Source organism: Cervus elaphus, chromosome 22 (assembly GCF_910594005.1).
Source record: "Cervus elaphus chromosome 22, mCerEla1.1, whole genome shotgun sequence".
NCBI lineage: Eukaryota > Metazoa > Chordata > Mammalia > Artiodactyla > Cervidae > Cervus > Cervus elaphus.
In genome coordinates, this window is record NC_057836.1 from 4,408,415 (window position 1) to 4,425,019 (window position 16,605).

Sequence of the window (16,605 nt, forward strand, 5' to 3'; positions counted from 1 at the left end):
GACTGAACTGAACTGAACTGAAAAGTGTTCCAGGAGAGGGAAGCTTTTATGGAGAGGTCAGAGGAGTAAGGTGATCACGTAACAGTGGGCTTCCTAGTCAGGGAAACTTCCTTCTGGACCAGAGACCACCTGCAGGAGTTCAGTTTCCATGCCATTGCTGTTGGTATCTGGTAGAGATCTAGTGTCCTTCCCGAGTTCAGACCTGATGAGAAAACTCATTGCCAAGCTAACAGCTGGGAGGGAAGGAAGCCCCCAGGGCCTTCCAGAAAATAAAAGGCAGGTCTCCTCTGAGGGGTAATCCAAGTAAAATACTAAGGGTGGTAGAGCGGTATTACAGGAGTGTGGGTTAACTGTGCAACCACCATACATACACTGGAATGTTATCTCTGTAATTGCAAAAGAGAAATAGACTAAGTTTTCTGTTAAATATAATTAATCTAATTCTAACTCATACCTTTGATAAGACGGTATCAAACGTTTTCACGTTCATCGCCTCTGGAAGCCTTCTGCAAACCTTCCAGGCTGGGTTGGAACACCCCATTTTATGCTTCCAGATTACTCTGTTTCTGTTGTCTCATACTTTACATTGTAATGATATGTTTATATGTTTCTTTTCCTTACTAGAATGACTCATGAGGGTTAGTGCCATATTGGACTCTCTTTTGGTCACTCCAGTCCCCAGTATAGAATGTCTCAAACACAGCAGTGACACAGAGTGTCTGAATCTAGGAATGAATGAGGCTCCTGTTGGCTTTTTTTGTTTTTAGTTTACATTACATGGCTTTAGTCCTCGACAGGCTGTCTCCTCTGCTTTGACTAATTAATTAGACACATTTTAAAAACACTGAGAATTGCTTTCATTTGTTCCGTAAAGCAAAACTAAATTTCAAGCTGTTTTATACATTTGACTCAGTTAAAATTTGGGGTCCAATTTCATATTCATTTTAGAGTACATGATATTTTTGATATTCTAAAGTTACTAAGGCTGTTTTCTAATAATGTCTTTGACATGTGATGTCAGAGTCTTTAAAATACAGTATTAAATAAATAAAATACAGTATTATATGATGCAAAGTATGAGATATTAAATACAAATACTTGTGCTCGCTTCGGCAGCACATATACTAAAATTGGAACGATACAGAGAAGATTAGCATGGCCCCTGCGCAAGGATGACACGCAAATTCGTGAAGCGTTCCATATTTTTAAAAGCTTTTGCACAACAAAGGAAACTATAAGTAAGGTGAAAAGACAGCCCTCAGATTGGGAGAAAATAATAGCAAATGAAGAAACAGACAAAGGATTAATCTCAAAAATATACAAGCAACTCCTGAAGCTCAATTCCAGAAAAATAAATGACCAAATCAAAAAATGGGCCAAAGAACTAAACAGACATTTCTCCAAAGAAGACATACAGATGGCTAACAAACACATGAAAAGATGCTCAACATCACTCATCATCAGAGAAATGCAAATCAAAACCACAATGAGGTACCATTACACGCCAGTCAGGTTAGCTGCTATCCAAAAGTCTACAAGCAATAAATGCTGGAGAGGGTGTGGAGAAAAGGGAACCCTCTTACACTGTTGGTGGGAATGCAAACTAGTACAGCCACTATGGAGAACAGTGTGGAGATTTCTTAAAAAACTGGAAATAGAACTGCCATATGACCCAGCAATCCCACTTCTGGGCATACACACTGAGGAAACCAGATCTGAAAGAGATGTGCACCCCAGTGTTCATCGCAGCACTGTTTATAATAGCCAGGACATGGAAGCAACCTAGATGCCCATCAGCAGACGAATGGATAAGGAAGCTGTGGTACATATACACCATGGAATATTACTCAGCCGTTAAAAAGAATTCATTTGAATCAGTCCTAATGAGATGGATGAAACTGGAGCCCATTATACAGAGTGAAGTAAGCCAGAAAGATAAAGAACATTATAGCATACTAACACATATATATGGAATTTAGAAAGATGGTAATGATAACCTTATATGCAAAACAGAAAAAGAGACACAGAAGTACAGAACAGACTTTTGAACTCTGTGGGAGAAGGGAGGGATGTTTCGAAAGAACAACATGTATATTATCTATAGTGAAACAGATCACCAGCCCAGGTGGGATGCATGAGACAAGTGCTCGGGACTGGTGCACTGGGAAGACCCAGAGGAATTGGGTGGAGAGGGAGGTGGGAGGGGGGATCGGGATGGGGAATACATGTAACTCCATGGCTGATTCATGTCAATGTATGACAAAACCCACTGAAATGTTGTGAAGTAATTAGCCTCCAACTAATAAAAAAAATAAGAAAAATAAATAATAAATAAATACAAATACTCTTGGTTTTTTTCTTCTCAATACTGAATATGCTTGAAACTAGCATAATTTTATTTTGAACTTTTTATATTGCTGTTCATTTGTGCCTGAAATACAAAACAGAGTTTGTTGGCTGGTGTCCCTCATAAGCTGGTTGTCTTATTAATAGAGTTCAGTAAATAGTTTTTCATAACTACATATTCTTAGCTGTATAAGTTGTTGTGTTATATTCTGTTTTTATCTTTTTCATGTGCCTTTCTCCAAGGTAAAATATTTTTAATTTTACAGACAGTAGCTCTTGATGGAACATTATTTTTAAAATCTGGAGTGATCTCTGGAGGGTCAAGTGACTTAAAATCCAAGGCTAGATGCTGGGATGAGAAAGAGTTAAAGAATTTAAGAGACAGGAGGACCCAACTAATCCAAGAATTAAAGGTAAATCCATGTTGTAAAAATTGTAAAATACTAAGTAGAGTAATTGTGTTTTTAAGCTAATTTCTTAGGTAATGAAAGTACCATGCCTTTAGTTTAAAGAAGTCAAATTATGCAGAATGGAGTAAAGTAAAAAATAAAAACCTTTCCCTTGCCCATCCTTACATCTCAGTGGTATTTGTTACACATAGTTTGATGCATATACTCCAAAAATTTTCTCTGTATATGCAAGTCTATGTATTATTTTCCTGATTTGTTTTATAATAGACTTTTGCTATTGATTGTGTTTGCAACAAACTTTTTACTTAGTATCACAACATGGACAATGTTTTCATTTAGCATATAGAGAGCTACTTTGTTTTTTAATGAGTCCTTCCTGCTATTTTACTATATAGATTTTAACCAGTGTCACTTTGGTTTTTGTTATTACAAATGAGGCAGCATTCAACTTCCTTTGGAAAGAGAAAGTAACGCAGTGCCTGAGAGTATAAATCCTATGGCCACACTGTTTGAGTTTGAATCCTGACTTGCCCACAGCAGTATGACCTTGGGCAAGTTCCCTATCCCCTTCCTACCTTGAAGCTTTTAAGAGTTACTTTAAAGATTAAATCAGCTATTCGAGATAAAATGCTTAATGCTTGACAAAAATATAAGTACTATATAAATATTTGTTGTTAGTATACCTTTACTTACATCTCTAAGATGATTTCCTACATGTGGGATTTCTGGGTCTGAGGATGTGTGTATTTAAAAAGTTGATAGATGGTGCTAAATTCCCATTGAAAGAAAACCTGTAGTAGAGTGTATATGTCCCTAGATTGCAACACTAGATACTAGCAAATATTTTAATTTTTGCCAATCTGGTAAAGAAAAAAATGTAATCTAATTGTTTGAATATGCATTTCTTATAACTGAAGTTGAGCATTTACTCATATTTATTATTTATTTACTCTTGTATTAATCTTTCTTCTGTGAACTTATTATTAGGCTATTTGTCTTATTAGCTACTTTAAGAATTATTTGTATAATAAGCAAATTGCTTCTTAGCAAGTATGTTGTAAATATACTTTATATTCAGCTTTTTTTGTTGGCTATATTATAATGTATATACAATAACAGTCACCAATTTTAAGTGTACGGTTTGGTAAGTTTTAACAAGTGTATGTATTTACCACCAAAATCCTGGTATATAACATTTCCATAACCCCCCCCACACACACACACAATTCCTTTGGGCTCCTTTGTAGTCATTCCCTTCCCCTGGACTCCGTAGGACCTCTGGACCTGGCAGCTCAGTCTGCTTTCTATTACTGTACCTTTTTCTCACTTAGTGTTTCATATAAATGGAATAATCATACAGTAGTAGTCTTCTGTTTTATGCTTTCTTCATTTAACCTAATGCTTTTGAAATTCAGGTTGTGTGTATCACAAGTTTATTTTTACTCTTCAGTATCTGTTTGACATTTAACTTTGTTTTGTCACACACGTACTTTTAATCTTTATGTAACCAAATTTGTTAATCTTTTATAACTTCTGGATTTCAATGTCATGCCCAGGAAGACATTATTCTTTCTGAAAATGACAAAAGAAATTCAGTAATGCTTCCACCCAAAGTATCATTTATTTGAATATTATAATCCCACACACAAATTTACTTGAAATGTAAACTTTAACAGATACTAAATCAGGATAATGCTTTTAGATTATTTATTTATTTTTCCTATTTAGCTTTCTTCTTTTGTTTATACAAATGATCAATTTTTGATTCAAGGTGTTCTGGCAAAGTTACTCAGCTAATTTTAATCTTTTTCTATAAATATGAGACCACAAACTATGCTTTGATCTAAGGTATACAAAAATTCAACTTTTAAAGACTTTACAAATTTAGGCCTAGGTACAGGGGGAGTTTAAGGAAGGTGGCAGCTTGAATGAATCTGCTTTCCTATCCGTGTTTATACTAGGTTCCCACCTGTGTGTCTCTCACCTGACCCTAGTGGAGAGATGGGTGTGAATTAGATCTTGGGTTCTGGGAAAGGCCACCAGGAAAAACTGAGGTAGGGCTTCTCTTTTGATCTTTGAAGGGAGCTGGGAGAAGAATCGGGGCATAGGGGAGTCCTGAAAGAAAAGAGAGAAAGCTCAGTCGTGTCCGACTCTTTGTGATCCCATGGACTGTAGCCTACCAGGCTTCTCCGTCCGTGGAATTTTCTAGGCAAGAATACTGGAGTAGGTTGCCATTTCCTTCTCCAGGGGATCTTCCTGACCCAGGGATCGAACCCGGGTCTCCTGTATTTCAGGCAGACGCTTTACCATCTAAGCCACCAGGGAAGCCAGGGGAGTCCTGGAGGAAGGTTAAATATTTGTCCCATGTGAATATGCTTAGTCTTAACCCCCATGAAGCTAAATATTAGTAGGTTATGGCCCCCCCATTGCTGAGTTTGTGAGAGTCTAGGGAGACCAGAGACATTTTTTCCTCTATCTCTGAGTGGGACACTGGCAATTTTCTGTTGTATTTGCTTTCCTTTGGGTGTGGAGAATATCTGTGGTGCATCTGCTAGTAGGGGTGCTTTAATTAACCCAGGCCTGAACCTCAAATAGGCAAAAAAAATGCATAAATGCATTTAAGGTGTTCCAGGAGCCATCAACACTTGAACAAAAAAAATAGAAGCAGTAAAGAGATACGGAGTTTTCCCTGGTAGATCAGATGGTAATGAATCTGCCTGCAGTGTGGGAGGTCTGGGTTTGATCCCTGGGTAGGGAAGATCCCCTGGAGAAGGAAACGGCAACCCACTCACGTATTCTTGCCTGGAGAATCCCATGGACAGAGAAGCCTGGTGGCTATAGTCCATGGGGTCAAAAAGAGTCGGACATGACTGAGCAACTAACACACACAAGGAGATACAGTGTAATGTTGACCTCTCTGTAACCCCACACACAAGAAGACTTTCACGAGAAAAAAATACGTGTTTCTAAACTATAAAATGCAATAGATGGATTGCAGGATAGGATCACCATTGTTGAGATCCATATTAATAACCTGGAAGACAAGTGAAATAGTATCTCAGTGAGGGGGGAAAAATTGCAAAGATAAGAAAATAGTGAGAAAAATAGAAACTTAGGTAGACTCAGGAGTCTTGGTATGAGAATAATAAAATTTTCAGAAATTGGAAAAGGAGCACAGAGGAGAAGTAATTTAAAAAAAAAGAAAATGTGTCTTAAACTGAGGATCCACCTTAATTTACCACTTGAAAGGACATGCACGGTTCCATGTGGGATTAATGAGAAAAGGCACACATTAACACAGATGTAGTTGTAATTCCCTAAGTCGTAGGTTTTAGAGGCAATGCTAAAACACGTCACCCCCGTTCAGAAAGATTCCTTATACATTAAAAAAATTAAGCTTGTATCAGACTGTAAAACTAGTCGAGACTAGAGTAAGAGCTATAGGCAGTCGAGGGAGAAGCACTGCATCCCAGGATATTTACGTTTCAGGAACCTGCAGATAAGCAGATTCAGAGACAACATCGTCCACATGCTCCACATGCAAACACACCAGAGAAAGTGCTCTCAGCAGCACATGCCTTAGAACAGACCTAATGGTAATGAATGAACAGTGCTAACCTAACTCAGCAAAACCTGGGAACTAGGGATGGAGAGAGGAATGAATATGTCCCAGAGATCTTACCTGTGAGGAGATGAAGAATATTCTGAAGATTGTATCTTGGTGGGTGGAGGGAGTTGGGTGGGACTAGAGTGTTTAAAAGTACACTAATAGCAACAATAATGCAAGAAAAGAATAAAGGATAACAAGTAAGATGGGGGAAATAAAACTTTTGCTTATTAATCATTATCGTAAACATGAGTAGATTTGTTTCCCATTAAAAGACCAAGGTCGGGCTTCCCTGGTGGTCTAGTGTTTAAGAATCTGCCTGCTAACGCAGGGGACACAGATTTGACCCCTGGTCCAGGAATTCCAGTCCCACTTGCTGTGGAGCAGCTCAGCCAGTGCATCACCACTACTGAGCCCATGTGCTGCAACTACTAAAGCTTGTGCCCTGGGGCCTGTGCCCCGCAGCAAGAGAAAGCCACCTCAGTGAGAAGCCTGTGCCCCACAACTAGAGAAAGCCTGCACACAGCAACGAAGACCCAGTGTAGCCAAAATAAAGACGTAAATAAAAATGTATGTGTTAATAAAAGACCAAGATCATCATAGCTTAAAAGGCAAAACTCAGCTAAATGTCATTTGTAAGAAGTTGTCTTAAAATTGAGTGTTGAAAATTAACAGATGAGCACCTGGCAAATGCAAACAAAAAAGAACAGGAGTAACAATATCAGACAATGTGAACTTTAAGGTTAAAAATCTTCAACTACATAGTAAGCTTTAAATAAGTATTTATTGAGTAAATTGAATAGAGAAGGATATTATGTATTAAAAAATAAGATCTCCGTTTTAAACCTCTTTGCAGCACATAGTGCCTAAATATTTAAAACAAGACTAGTTAACAGAAATGAAATTATAATGAAGCATTTCACTTATGTATGTCTTTCAAAATTGGACACATCTAAGTAGACAAAAACAATAATTTAGAGGAATTGGTAATTCAATCAGTAAGGTTAAATCCAGATTCTATTTCTAACACTTACTAGCAGCGTGGCTCTGAGTAAGTTACTTAAATGCTTTAATGCTTTAATTTTCTCATCAATAATAATGGATATAGTAATAGTACTGTTTCATAGCATTGTTAAGAGGATTAAATAGGTTAATGTAAACTTTACAAAACACGTGCTCAATAAATTTGAGATATTATTTAAATTATCTGTGAAACACTAAAAACTGATCATATGCTTGTCCACAATGGAAACCTCAGTAGTTTTTTAGAGATTTTTATAGATCATCTTGATCATAATTTAATGAAATAGAAATAGTGACCAAAATTTTTTTTGTCTACATAGAAATTAAGAAATGTACCTGTCAGTAGTTTGGGAATCAAACAAGTAATAAAGAAGAAAATTGCAAAATGTCTCAAAAATGGTGAACACAAAAGTCTTTGAGATACAGTAAAGCTATATCAAGAGGAAAATATGTTATTAAAGAATAAAAATGAAATATAAGGGAATTTATTACTTTAAGAAATTGGAACCACAAAATAAACAACCAGAACAATAACAAAAATTTTTAAAGCTACAGTTGAATAGAAAACTTCAAGTAGAAAAGGGTAAATGAATCTAAAAACTGGTTGTTTTGAAAGTCTCATAAAATAGATAAACGCTGCAACTCTAATGAAGGGAAGAAAAGTTAGAAGTAATCATATACAGATTAGGAATGAGAAAATTAGAATAATTTTAAGAGAATCTTATAAGCAAATAATTATATAGTTAAAAAATTGAAAATCTTTATGGATGATGTTCAGAAAAATATAAATTGCCAAGATTAATCAAGAAAAAAGTGGAACATTTGAAAAATTAGACAGTGGCAGGGATTGGTGTAGTTGGCTGGCCTAATACCTATCCACAGCCTTTCCTTCCTTGCTTACATCTATTATAGAATCATAAAACTAAATTTGATTTCTTAAGTTTTCTTGTAGCTAGTAGAGGTCGTGTGACAGTTTTGGCAGTATAAATGGGAATGTTCATATTGTCTTTTGCATTTTTCCCTTCCTGACTGGAATGCAGTCAAGAGGGCTAGAGGTGCAGCAGCAGTTTTATATCAAGAGAGCAAGCTTGAGTATAAAAGCCATTGTATTAAGAAGCCAACATTGTTTGTTAAAAGCCCAATACGGGCTTCCCTGTGGTAAAGAATCTGCCTGCAGTGTGGGAGCCGTGAGTTTGATCCTGGGTCTGGAAGATCCCCTAGAGAAGGAAATGGCAACTCATTCCAGTATTCTTGCCTGAGAAATCGGATGGACAGAGGAGCTTGGTGGGCTTACAGTCCATGAGGTTGCAAGAGTTGGACATGACTCAGCAATTAAACCACCACCCACCATACCCCAATACAAAATGAAAAGTGTGAAAAAAAAAAAAGCTGAAAGTTAGATACCATTGTTGAGGAACCACATCATTGTAGACTGCTTTTGTGTGAGAAAAATAAAGCCATGTTTTTTCAAGCCACTGTTAGTTGAATGATCTCCCATTGAAAAGAGACTCCAGGAATGTAAAATAATGAGGCAGCTATGGAAAACTGTGGCAACTCACAAGAAATTAAAAATAGAATTATCAAATGATCCAGCAGTTCTCCATCTGAGTATATACCCCAAGGAACTGAAAGCAGGATCTGGATAATACTAGTTAATAGTATTAGATAATAACAGTATTATTCATAATGTAGTAGCCATGTTCATAACACATTATTCACAATAGCCAAAAAGTAGAAGCAACCCAAGTGTTCAATAGATGAACAGATGAACAGAACATGGCCTATACATATAATAGAATATTATTCAGCCTTTGAAAGGGGGGAAACTAACACATGCTGCCTAAATGGGTGAGTTTTCAAGATGTTCTGCTACGTGAAATAGAACATGAAGGTGAAAGTCGCTCAGTCATGTCCGACTCTGCGACTCTATGGACTATATACAGTTCATGGAATTCTCCAGGCCAGAATACTGGAGTGAGTAGCCTTTCCCTTCTTCAGGGGATCTTCCCAACCCAGGGATTGAACCCAGGTCTCCTGCATTGCAGGTGAATTCTTTACTTAGCTGAGCCACAAGGGAAGCCCAAGAATACTGGAGTACGTAGCCTGTTCCTTCTCCAGTGGATCTTCCTAACCCAGCAATCAAACTAGGTTCTCCTGCATTGCAGGCAGATTCTTTACCAGCTGAGCTACCAGAGAAGCACATGAAATAAGTAAGTTACAAAAAGACAAATATTGTATGATACTACTACTTGTATGAGGTCCCTAGAGTAGTCAAATTCATAGAGGCAGAAAAGTAGAGGACGGCTGCCAGGGCCTGGGGAATAGAATGGAAGCTTGTTTCATGGGTATAGGTTCAGTTTTATAAGATAAAAAGAGTTCTGGAAGTTGGTTGCACAACAATGTGAATGTACTTAAAGACTGTTGAACTGTACACTTTAAAATGACAAAGATGATTAATTGTATATATATTTTGCCACAATTAAAAAAGATTAGGAACAGATGGGTTTACAGCTGAGTTCTAATATAATTCTCATGTTATGTAAGCCATTCTAGATCATAGAAGAAGATGGAAACATCTCAGTTTATTTAATATAGGTAGTATATCTTTAATATCAAATATTATAAAGATAGCCACAAAAATAAAACTAAAGACAGACTTCCCTTGTAGCATAATGTGTAATTTCTAATTTAAATATCACTATTGAGAATTTAGCAATGTCATGAAAGAAAAATATATCTGTTGAATAGAATTTGTTCTAAGAATACATGGGTGTTTCAATGTCGCCATCAGTCAATATAATCAATTATATTTACAAATTAAAGGCAAGAGAAAAGTCATGTGATCCTAATTAGAAAGATTTTATAAAGATCAGCAGCTGGTCCTAATTAAAGTTCTAAGTAAAAGAGTAATTTGTGGAAATTTACTTTAAAAAAGTAAATATCTCTTGCCCAAAACAACAGAAATAATTGATTAAATGGTGAAACATAAAAATTATTTTAGTTAAAATCAGGAAGTAAACAGATATCTGCTATCACTGTTATTATTTAACATGGTCTTGGAAATTATATTAATTATATTTAGGCACAAAATGAAATAATTTATATAAATTTTTGAGAAGGAGAAAAACTAACCTTTTGTTGATAAGATTGTAGTTTAAAACCTTACTAGATTTAATAAAGTAATGAGAGGGCTACATAAAGAAACAAAACTCTGAAGTTTTTCTCTATACCGTAAAAAAGCATCTAAAATGGGGAAAATATTCTACTCACAATAGAAATAAATATAAGTATAAAGACATGTAACTATTAGAAAACTAAATCTTACTGAAGGACAAGACAACGGAAAGAAAAGACATACTATTTTCTTGGGTTAGAAGTTCTCCAATTAATATAATTTGAATGCAAGTTCAAGTAAAATATTAGCAAGGATTTTTTATTTGATAAAGTGATTCTCTAATCCTTACAAATGAAGAATTTCCTGAGACTAGTCAAAAAATATGTAACAAAAGTGTGCAGTAGAACTTATATTGGAAGTTCTAATGGACAGGTTAATTGAGAAACAATAGGAACTTCAGAAATAGGGCCCAGTTATATTTGACAGTTTAACATACAACTGGGATGGTATTTTGGGCTTCCCTGGTGGCTCAGACAGTAGAGAGTCCGCCTGCAATGCGGGAGACCTCAGTTCCATCCCTGGGTTAGGGGCGATCCCCTGGAGGAGGGCGTGGCATCCTGCTCCAGTGTTCTTGCCTGGACAGTCCCCATGGACAGAGGAGCCTGGTGGGCTGCAGTCCACGGGGTCACAGAGTGGGACACGACAGAGTGACAAAGCACAGCGCAAAATGAAATTTTAGTTTGGCGAGAAAAGAAGAGATTATTTAGTAAATGGTATTGGGCTTCCCTTGTGGCTCAGCTGGTAAAGAATCCGCCTGCAATGTGGGAGACCTGGGTTTGATCCCTGAGTTGGGAAGATCCTCTGGAGACGGGAAAGGCTTCCCACTCCAGGATTCTGGCCTGGAGAATTCCATAGACTGTATAGTCCATGGGGTTGCAAAGAGTCAGAAACAAGTGAGCGACTTTCACTTTCATTGGCATATCTAGGGGAAGTTAATTTTGTGCTCCATATTGTGACATATAAAAATAAATTATGGATAGATTGAAAACTTAAAAGTAGTACTTTAAATGAGGATAAAAGCCATTGTATAATTTTTTTTTAACTTTTAAATGAAGACTGTTGGTTCTGTACTATCAAAGAGTTCTATAAATTGATTTGAAAAAGCCATGATAGAAACATCTAGGCAAAGGAGGGGTTTAGGCAGTCCATAGAAGAAATGGCTAGTAAACCCGAAAAAATTCTCAATATAGAATATAGTACTCAGGGTTACATCATGTGTATCAATAAGAGTTGGGAAAAATATATATGCTAGTAGGCTTATAAAGAAACACATACTCACTCATACATCATTTATAGGAATATGAATGGTTAAAGCTTTGGAAGAGCAGTTAGTACCAGCTAGTATAATAAGAACATGAACACCTTTGACCCATTGATCTCACTCTGGGGAATCTATTGCATGGAAATAAAAACAGCAGTGTTTAAGGGTACACACAGAAGTGTATTACTGCAGTGCTGCTTGTGGTGGCAAAAACCTGGAAACAAAATGAATGCCCATCATTAAGAGTGAAATAATTTTGTTACAATCACACTGGAATAATATACAACCATTAAAAGAATGAATTTAAAGCTTTATCAGTTGACTTTTGTGAGTAACTGAATGAGTAAATCAGGAGGTAGAAAAGTATGTTGAATGTGATTCTGAAATTGCAAAACAAGACTGACAAAAACATATAGGTGAGTATGTATACACATGTTTTCATATACAGACTTGAAGTAAAAATATAGAAGAACATATATGAGGGAGTTTATTTGGTTGAGCAATAGGATAGGTGAAGAGAGAAGGAAATGGATGAGGCAAGCCAAGGACGCACTAAAGAAAGGCAACAAAGATCGCATGGTCTCATTTACACCATTTATGTGCCTTGGATAGAACGCGCACTCCCCATTCTTCATTTTCATGCCTTTTTCCTGTGAGGATGTGAGTTTTCTGAGGAGGCTGTATGGCATCTTGGTTACTCCAGATGACTTATGCACTTAGTTGCCCAATCTTTTATCAGAAGAAGGGAAGGTAGAGTTGTGGATATGGTTACATGTAAAAAGCAGTGATTTATGATCTATGAAAGTACTGTGAAAAGTGAAAGTGTTGTCTATTATAAAATGTTATTATATCTCCCTTTCTTTTTAGGATTTAATGAAGATAGTGCGCAAGGAAGCAGATTTGAAACAAATACAGGCTCTAATACAAGGAACTACTACACGACTCAAATATGCACAAAGTGAACTAGAAATCCTTAAAAAGAAGCACCTTGCTGCTTTTCACCGGGTAATATAGATTTACATAAAATTTAATGGAAATTAGGACCAAGGTATAGAATTTCAGGAATTACATTTATAAAGCACCATGTAATTTTTATACTTTCCCTTGTGATTGAGGCATATTATAGTCCTTTAAGTTACTTGATTTTTATGACTTTATTTTAATGTTGTTATCCAGTTGTACCTGAATTTACCTTATCTCACAGATTCTCTTTTTTTTCTGAAAGATACCTGTCATGTTTTTGGCTTTACTATATAAAGCTAAAATAGCCATGTTAAAAAGACATTTTTTCTTTTTTATAATCAGGAACAATCTCAGCTACAAAGTGAACTACTAAATATTGAATCTCAATGTGCCATGTTGAGTGAAGGAATCAAAGAACGACAACAAAGAATTAAAGAATTTCAACGAAAGATAGATAAGGTTATGAGTGATATATTTATTACTAAATGGCATGTGGCTTGGTTCTAGACCAGATACCAAATTTAAGCCTTCTTCAGTATGTGTTAAAGCAAAGTTTGATAAATGCTAAGTTTTACTGGTTTGCCAAATTAATTTCCTTGTATTAATTTCCTTGTATTCCTTGTATTTTTTGAGACCCACTATTGCTCATCTCAAGAGACGATGACTACTAGTACATGGTTATTCTCTTCAGCTGTCCAACCTCTCCTTGTCCATTGTAAAATTTGCAGTCATTTTCTTTCTTTCACTGCCTAAGAAGGAAAGAACTTGGTCCCTTGTCTCATCTTTTAAGGTTGTGTATTCACTCAGTAATTTTGTCTTGAACATTTATTTATATGCCAGGCACAGCTGCTTGGCTCTGGGGTACTAAAGATATGATCATCTAACCTCTGCTTATAAAGTAACAGGAACTTTCTGGCTTAATTCATTCCACTGTTGCTTATCTTTAACCTTTAAAAAATTGTTTGCTACACCATCACTCAGTAACTTTCACCCATTGCCTCTAGTTCTGCCTTTTACCACATGATTTGAAACTACCCTGTGTTGCCCCTTATCTTTTCCAGGTTAAATACCGCTAATTACTTATTTATTTATATTTACTATGGATTTAAGGCCAGTTCTGGTAACCAGCCTTTGGGTACTCTGTTGTCAATGCCTAGAACAAAAAATAACATGAAAATACTGTCTGACCAGTATAGAGTACTCTGGAACTCTGCACACAGAAACATAATTTTCCATGACTTGGATTATCTCCTTATACAAATTTATAGATTACTGTTGCATTAGTCATATCACTTTCATATTTAATTTATGTTCAACTGAAGTCTGAAACTTTTACATGTCCTGTGTCTAAAACAGGTCTCTCTTATCCTATAATCGTGCATAAATGCTGGGCTTTAAAAATCTTTGCGATCCCATAGACTGTAGCCTGCCAGGCTCCTCTGTCCATGGAATTAATTCTTCAAACCAGAATACTGAAGTGGGTAGCCATTCGCTTCCCCAGGGGATCTTCCCAACCCAGGGACTGAACCCAGGTCTTCTGCATTGCAGCAGATTCTTTGCCTTCTGAGTCACTAGGGAAACTTAAAATATTAATGTTAAATGTTACTTTGTTGAATTTGGCTTATTCTAGTTTTTCCAAATTTTCTGAGTGCTAATTCTATGCTTTAGTCCTCTTGGTTTTATATTATTTAAGAATCTGTAGTATTACTCATAAAAAATATTTTCTCTATTTATGTAGAATATTATGTTTTGGTATGGCTAAAGTAAACATTCCAATTTTGTATTAAACACTTCGTAAAGCCAAAGCACTTAAAAGGCCACCGTGAACTTTCTTTCTTTTTTTTTTTAAGCTCTTTAATATTTTATTTTTTTAATTTATTTATTTTTCCATTTATTTTTATTATTTGGAGGCTAATTACTTTACAATATTTTAGTGGTTTTTGCCATACATTGACATGAATCAGCCATGGATTTACATGTGTTCCCCATCCTGAACCCCCCTCCCACCTCCCTCCCCATCCCATCCCTCTGGGTCTTCCCAGTGCACCAGCCCTGAGCACTTGTCTCATGCATCCAACCTGGGCTGGTGATCTGTTTCACCCTTGATAGTATACTTGTTTCAATGCTGTTCTGTCAGAACACACTGTGAACTTTCTTATTTAGTTTTTAGAATAAGAACTTTGAAATTAGGTAAGTGTAGTTTATGGAATTAAAGAGAAAGCACCAACTTTACAGAGTAGTGAATAGTCTGTCCTAATCCAGAAAATCTTGGTGGGAAAAACATAGATTTAAGGATTGTCTATATATTTTTGTAAAATTGATTGTTAAACCATTTGGTTTTAAAATAATTTAAAAGGTTGAAGATGATATTTTTCAACACTTCTGTGAAGAAATCGGTGTAGAAAATATTCGTGAATTTGAGAACAAGCATATTAAACAGCAACAGGAAGCTGATCAAAAAAGGTATTTTTATTAAAAGATGTTGGTAAGCAATTATTTATATATAAATGTAACTTATTTCATAATTTAAAGGAATTATGCCTGAGGTAGTATTTATTTCAGTTCATCAAGAAATAGCTAATAAACATTGCAGTTTTTATAAAGAAGTCTAATTCTTTTATTCCACAATTTTTAAAGAGAAAAAGCACAAATATGCACAGTAAGAGAATGGGGAAAAAATTACACACACAGTGGTTATTTAAATGTACTTCAGTTCAGTTCAGTTCAGTCGCTCAGTCATGTCTGACTCTTTGTGACCCCATGAATCGTAGCACGCCAGGCCTCCCTGTCCATCACCAACTCCTGGAGTTTATTCAAACTCATGTCCATCAAGTGGGTGATGCCATCCAGCCATCTCATCCTCTGTTGTCCCCTTCTCCTGAGGCTGTTTGTTTATAGAAAGGTTATACAATTTTATCTACATATATGGATATTTACAGAGAACTAAGTATATTTTTTCCATGCGAAGAGTTGACTGATTGGAAAAAATGTACTTAGTTCTCTGTAAATACCCATATATGTAGATAAAATTGTATGACCTTTCTATAAACAAGCAGCCTCAGGCCACTTGCCAGAAAGGAGGAGGATATTCCCTTCTATTTCTAGCTTGCTGAAATTTCTTTTATTAAGTGAGTGTTGAATTTTGTCAAACACTTTTTCTGCTATCTATTGGGATAATAATACTGTTGGAGTTTGGGGGGAGGTGGCTTACTAATATACTAAATTACAGTGATTGATTTTTAGAATGTTAAACCAACTTAGCATACCTAACATGAACCCCACTGGGTCATGTTGTATTATTCTTTTCAAATATTTTTGGATTGACTCATTAAACTTTTGGTACAGATTTTTGTATCTGTATTCATGAGAGTATTGGTCTATATTTTTCTTGCAAATATTCCTTTTTACATTTTTGTATCAGGAAATGTCAGACTCATAAAATGAGTCAGGAATTATTCTCTCCTCTGTTTTTTCATGGAGAGTTTTTGTAGAATTTTATTATTTTTTTCCTAAAAGTTTGGTAAATTTTGCAAGTGAAGCCATTTGGTGCTACCCACTTTTCTTTATGGGAATATTTTAAAATTACAAATTCAGTTTCCTTATTAGATATAAGGCCATTCAGGATATCTTTTTTTCTTGAGTGAGCTTTGGTAGCTTGTGTGTTGAAAATAACATTTGTGTATTTCATCTGAGTTATCAAATTTATTAATATAAAGTTATTAACATTTCCCCTTTCATCCTTTTCAGTTTTGTAGGATCTGTACTGATGGCCCTTTCATTCCTGATATTGCTAACTTGTCTTCTTTTCTTCTTGATGTCT

The 16,605-nt window shown here is 35.8% G+C and overlaps 1 protein-coding gene and 1 non-coding gene across 3 annotated transcripts in view; both read left to right on the forward strand.

The window, feature by feature from the left end:
* SMC1B (structural maintenance of chromosomes 1B) overlaps window positions 1-16,605 on the forward strand; it is a 73,071-nt gene that overhangs the window by 28,852 nt on the left and 27,614 nt on the right. Inside the window, exons 12-15 of one of the 2 annotated variants that reach the window (XM_043881634.1) lie at window positions 2,613-2,759; window positions 12,690-12,827; window positions 13,128-13,244; window positions 15,142-15,248. In XM_043881634.1, coding sequence (XP_043737569.1) covers window positions 2,613-2,759; window positions 12,690-12,827; window positions 13,128-13,244; window positions 15,142-15,248 — 509 coding nt within the window. Of the gene's footprint in view, window positions 1-2,612; window positions 2,760-12,689; window positions 12,828-13,127; window positions 13,245-15,141; window positions 15,249-15,872; window positions 15,914-16,605 lie in introns of those variants that run through there. The other variant, XM_043881633.1, reaches the window with a different exon arrangement.
* LOC122680935 lies at window positions 1,101-1,207 on the forward strand. The gene has a single exon (XR_006336844.1). It is a non-coding gene; the product is annotated as a U6 spliceosomal RNA (small nuclear RNA).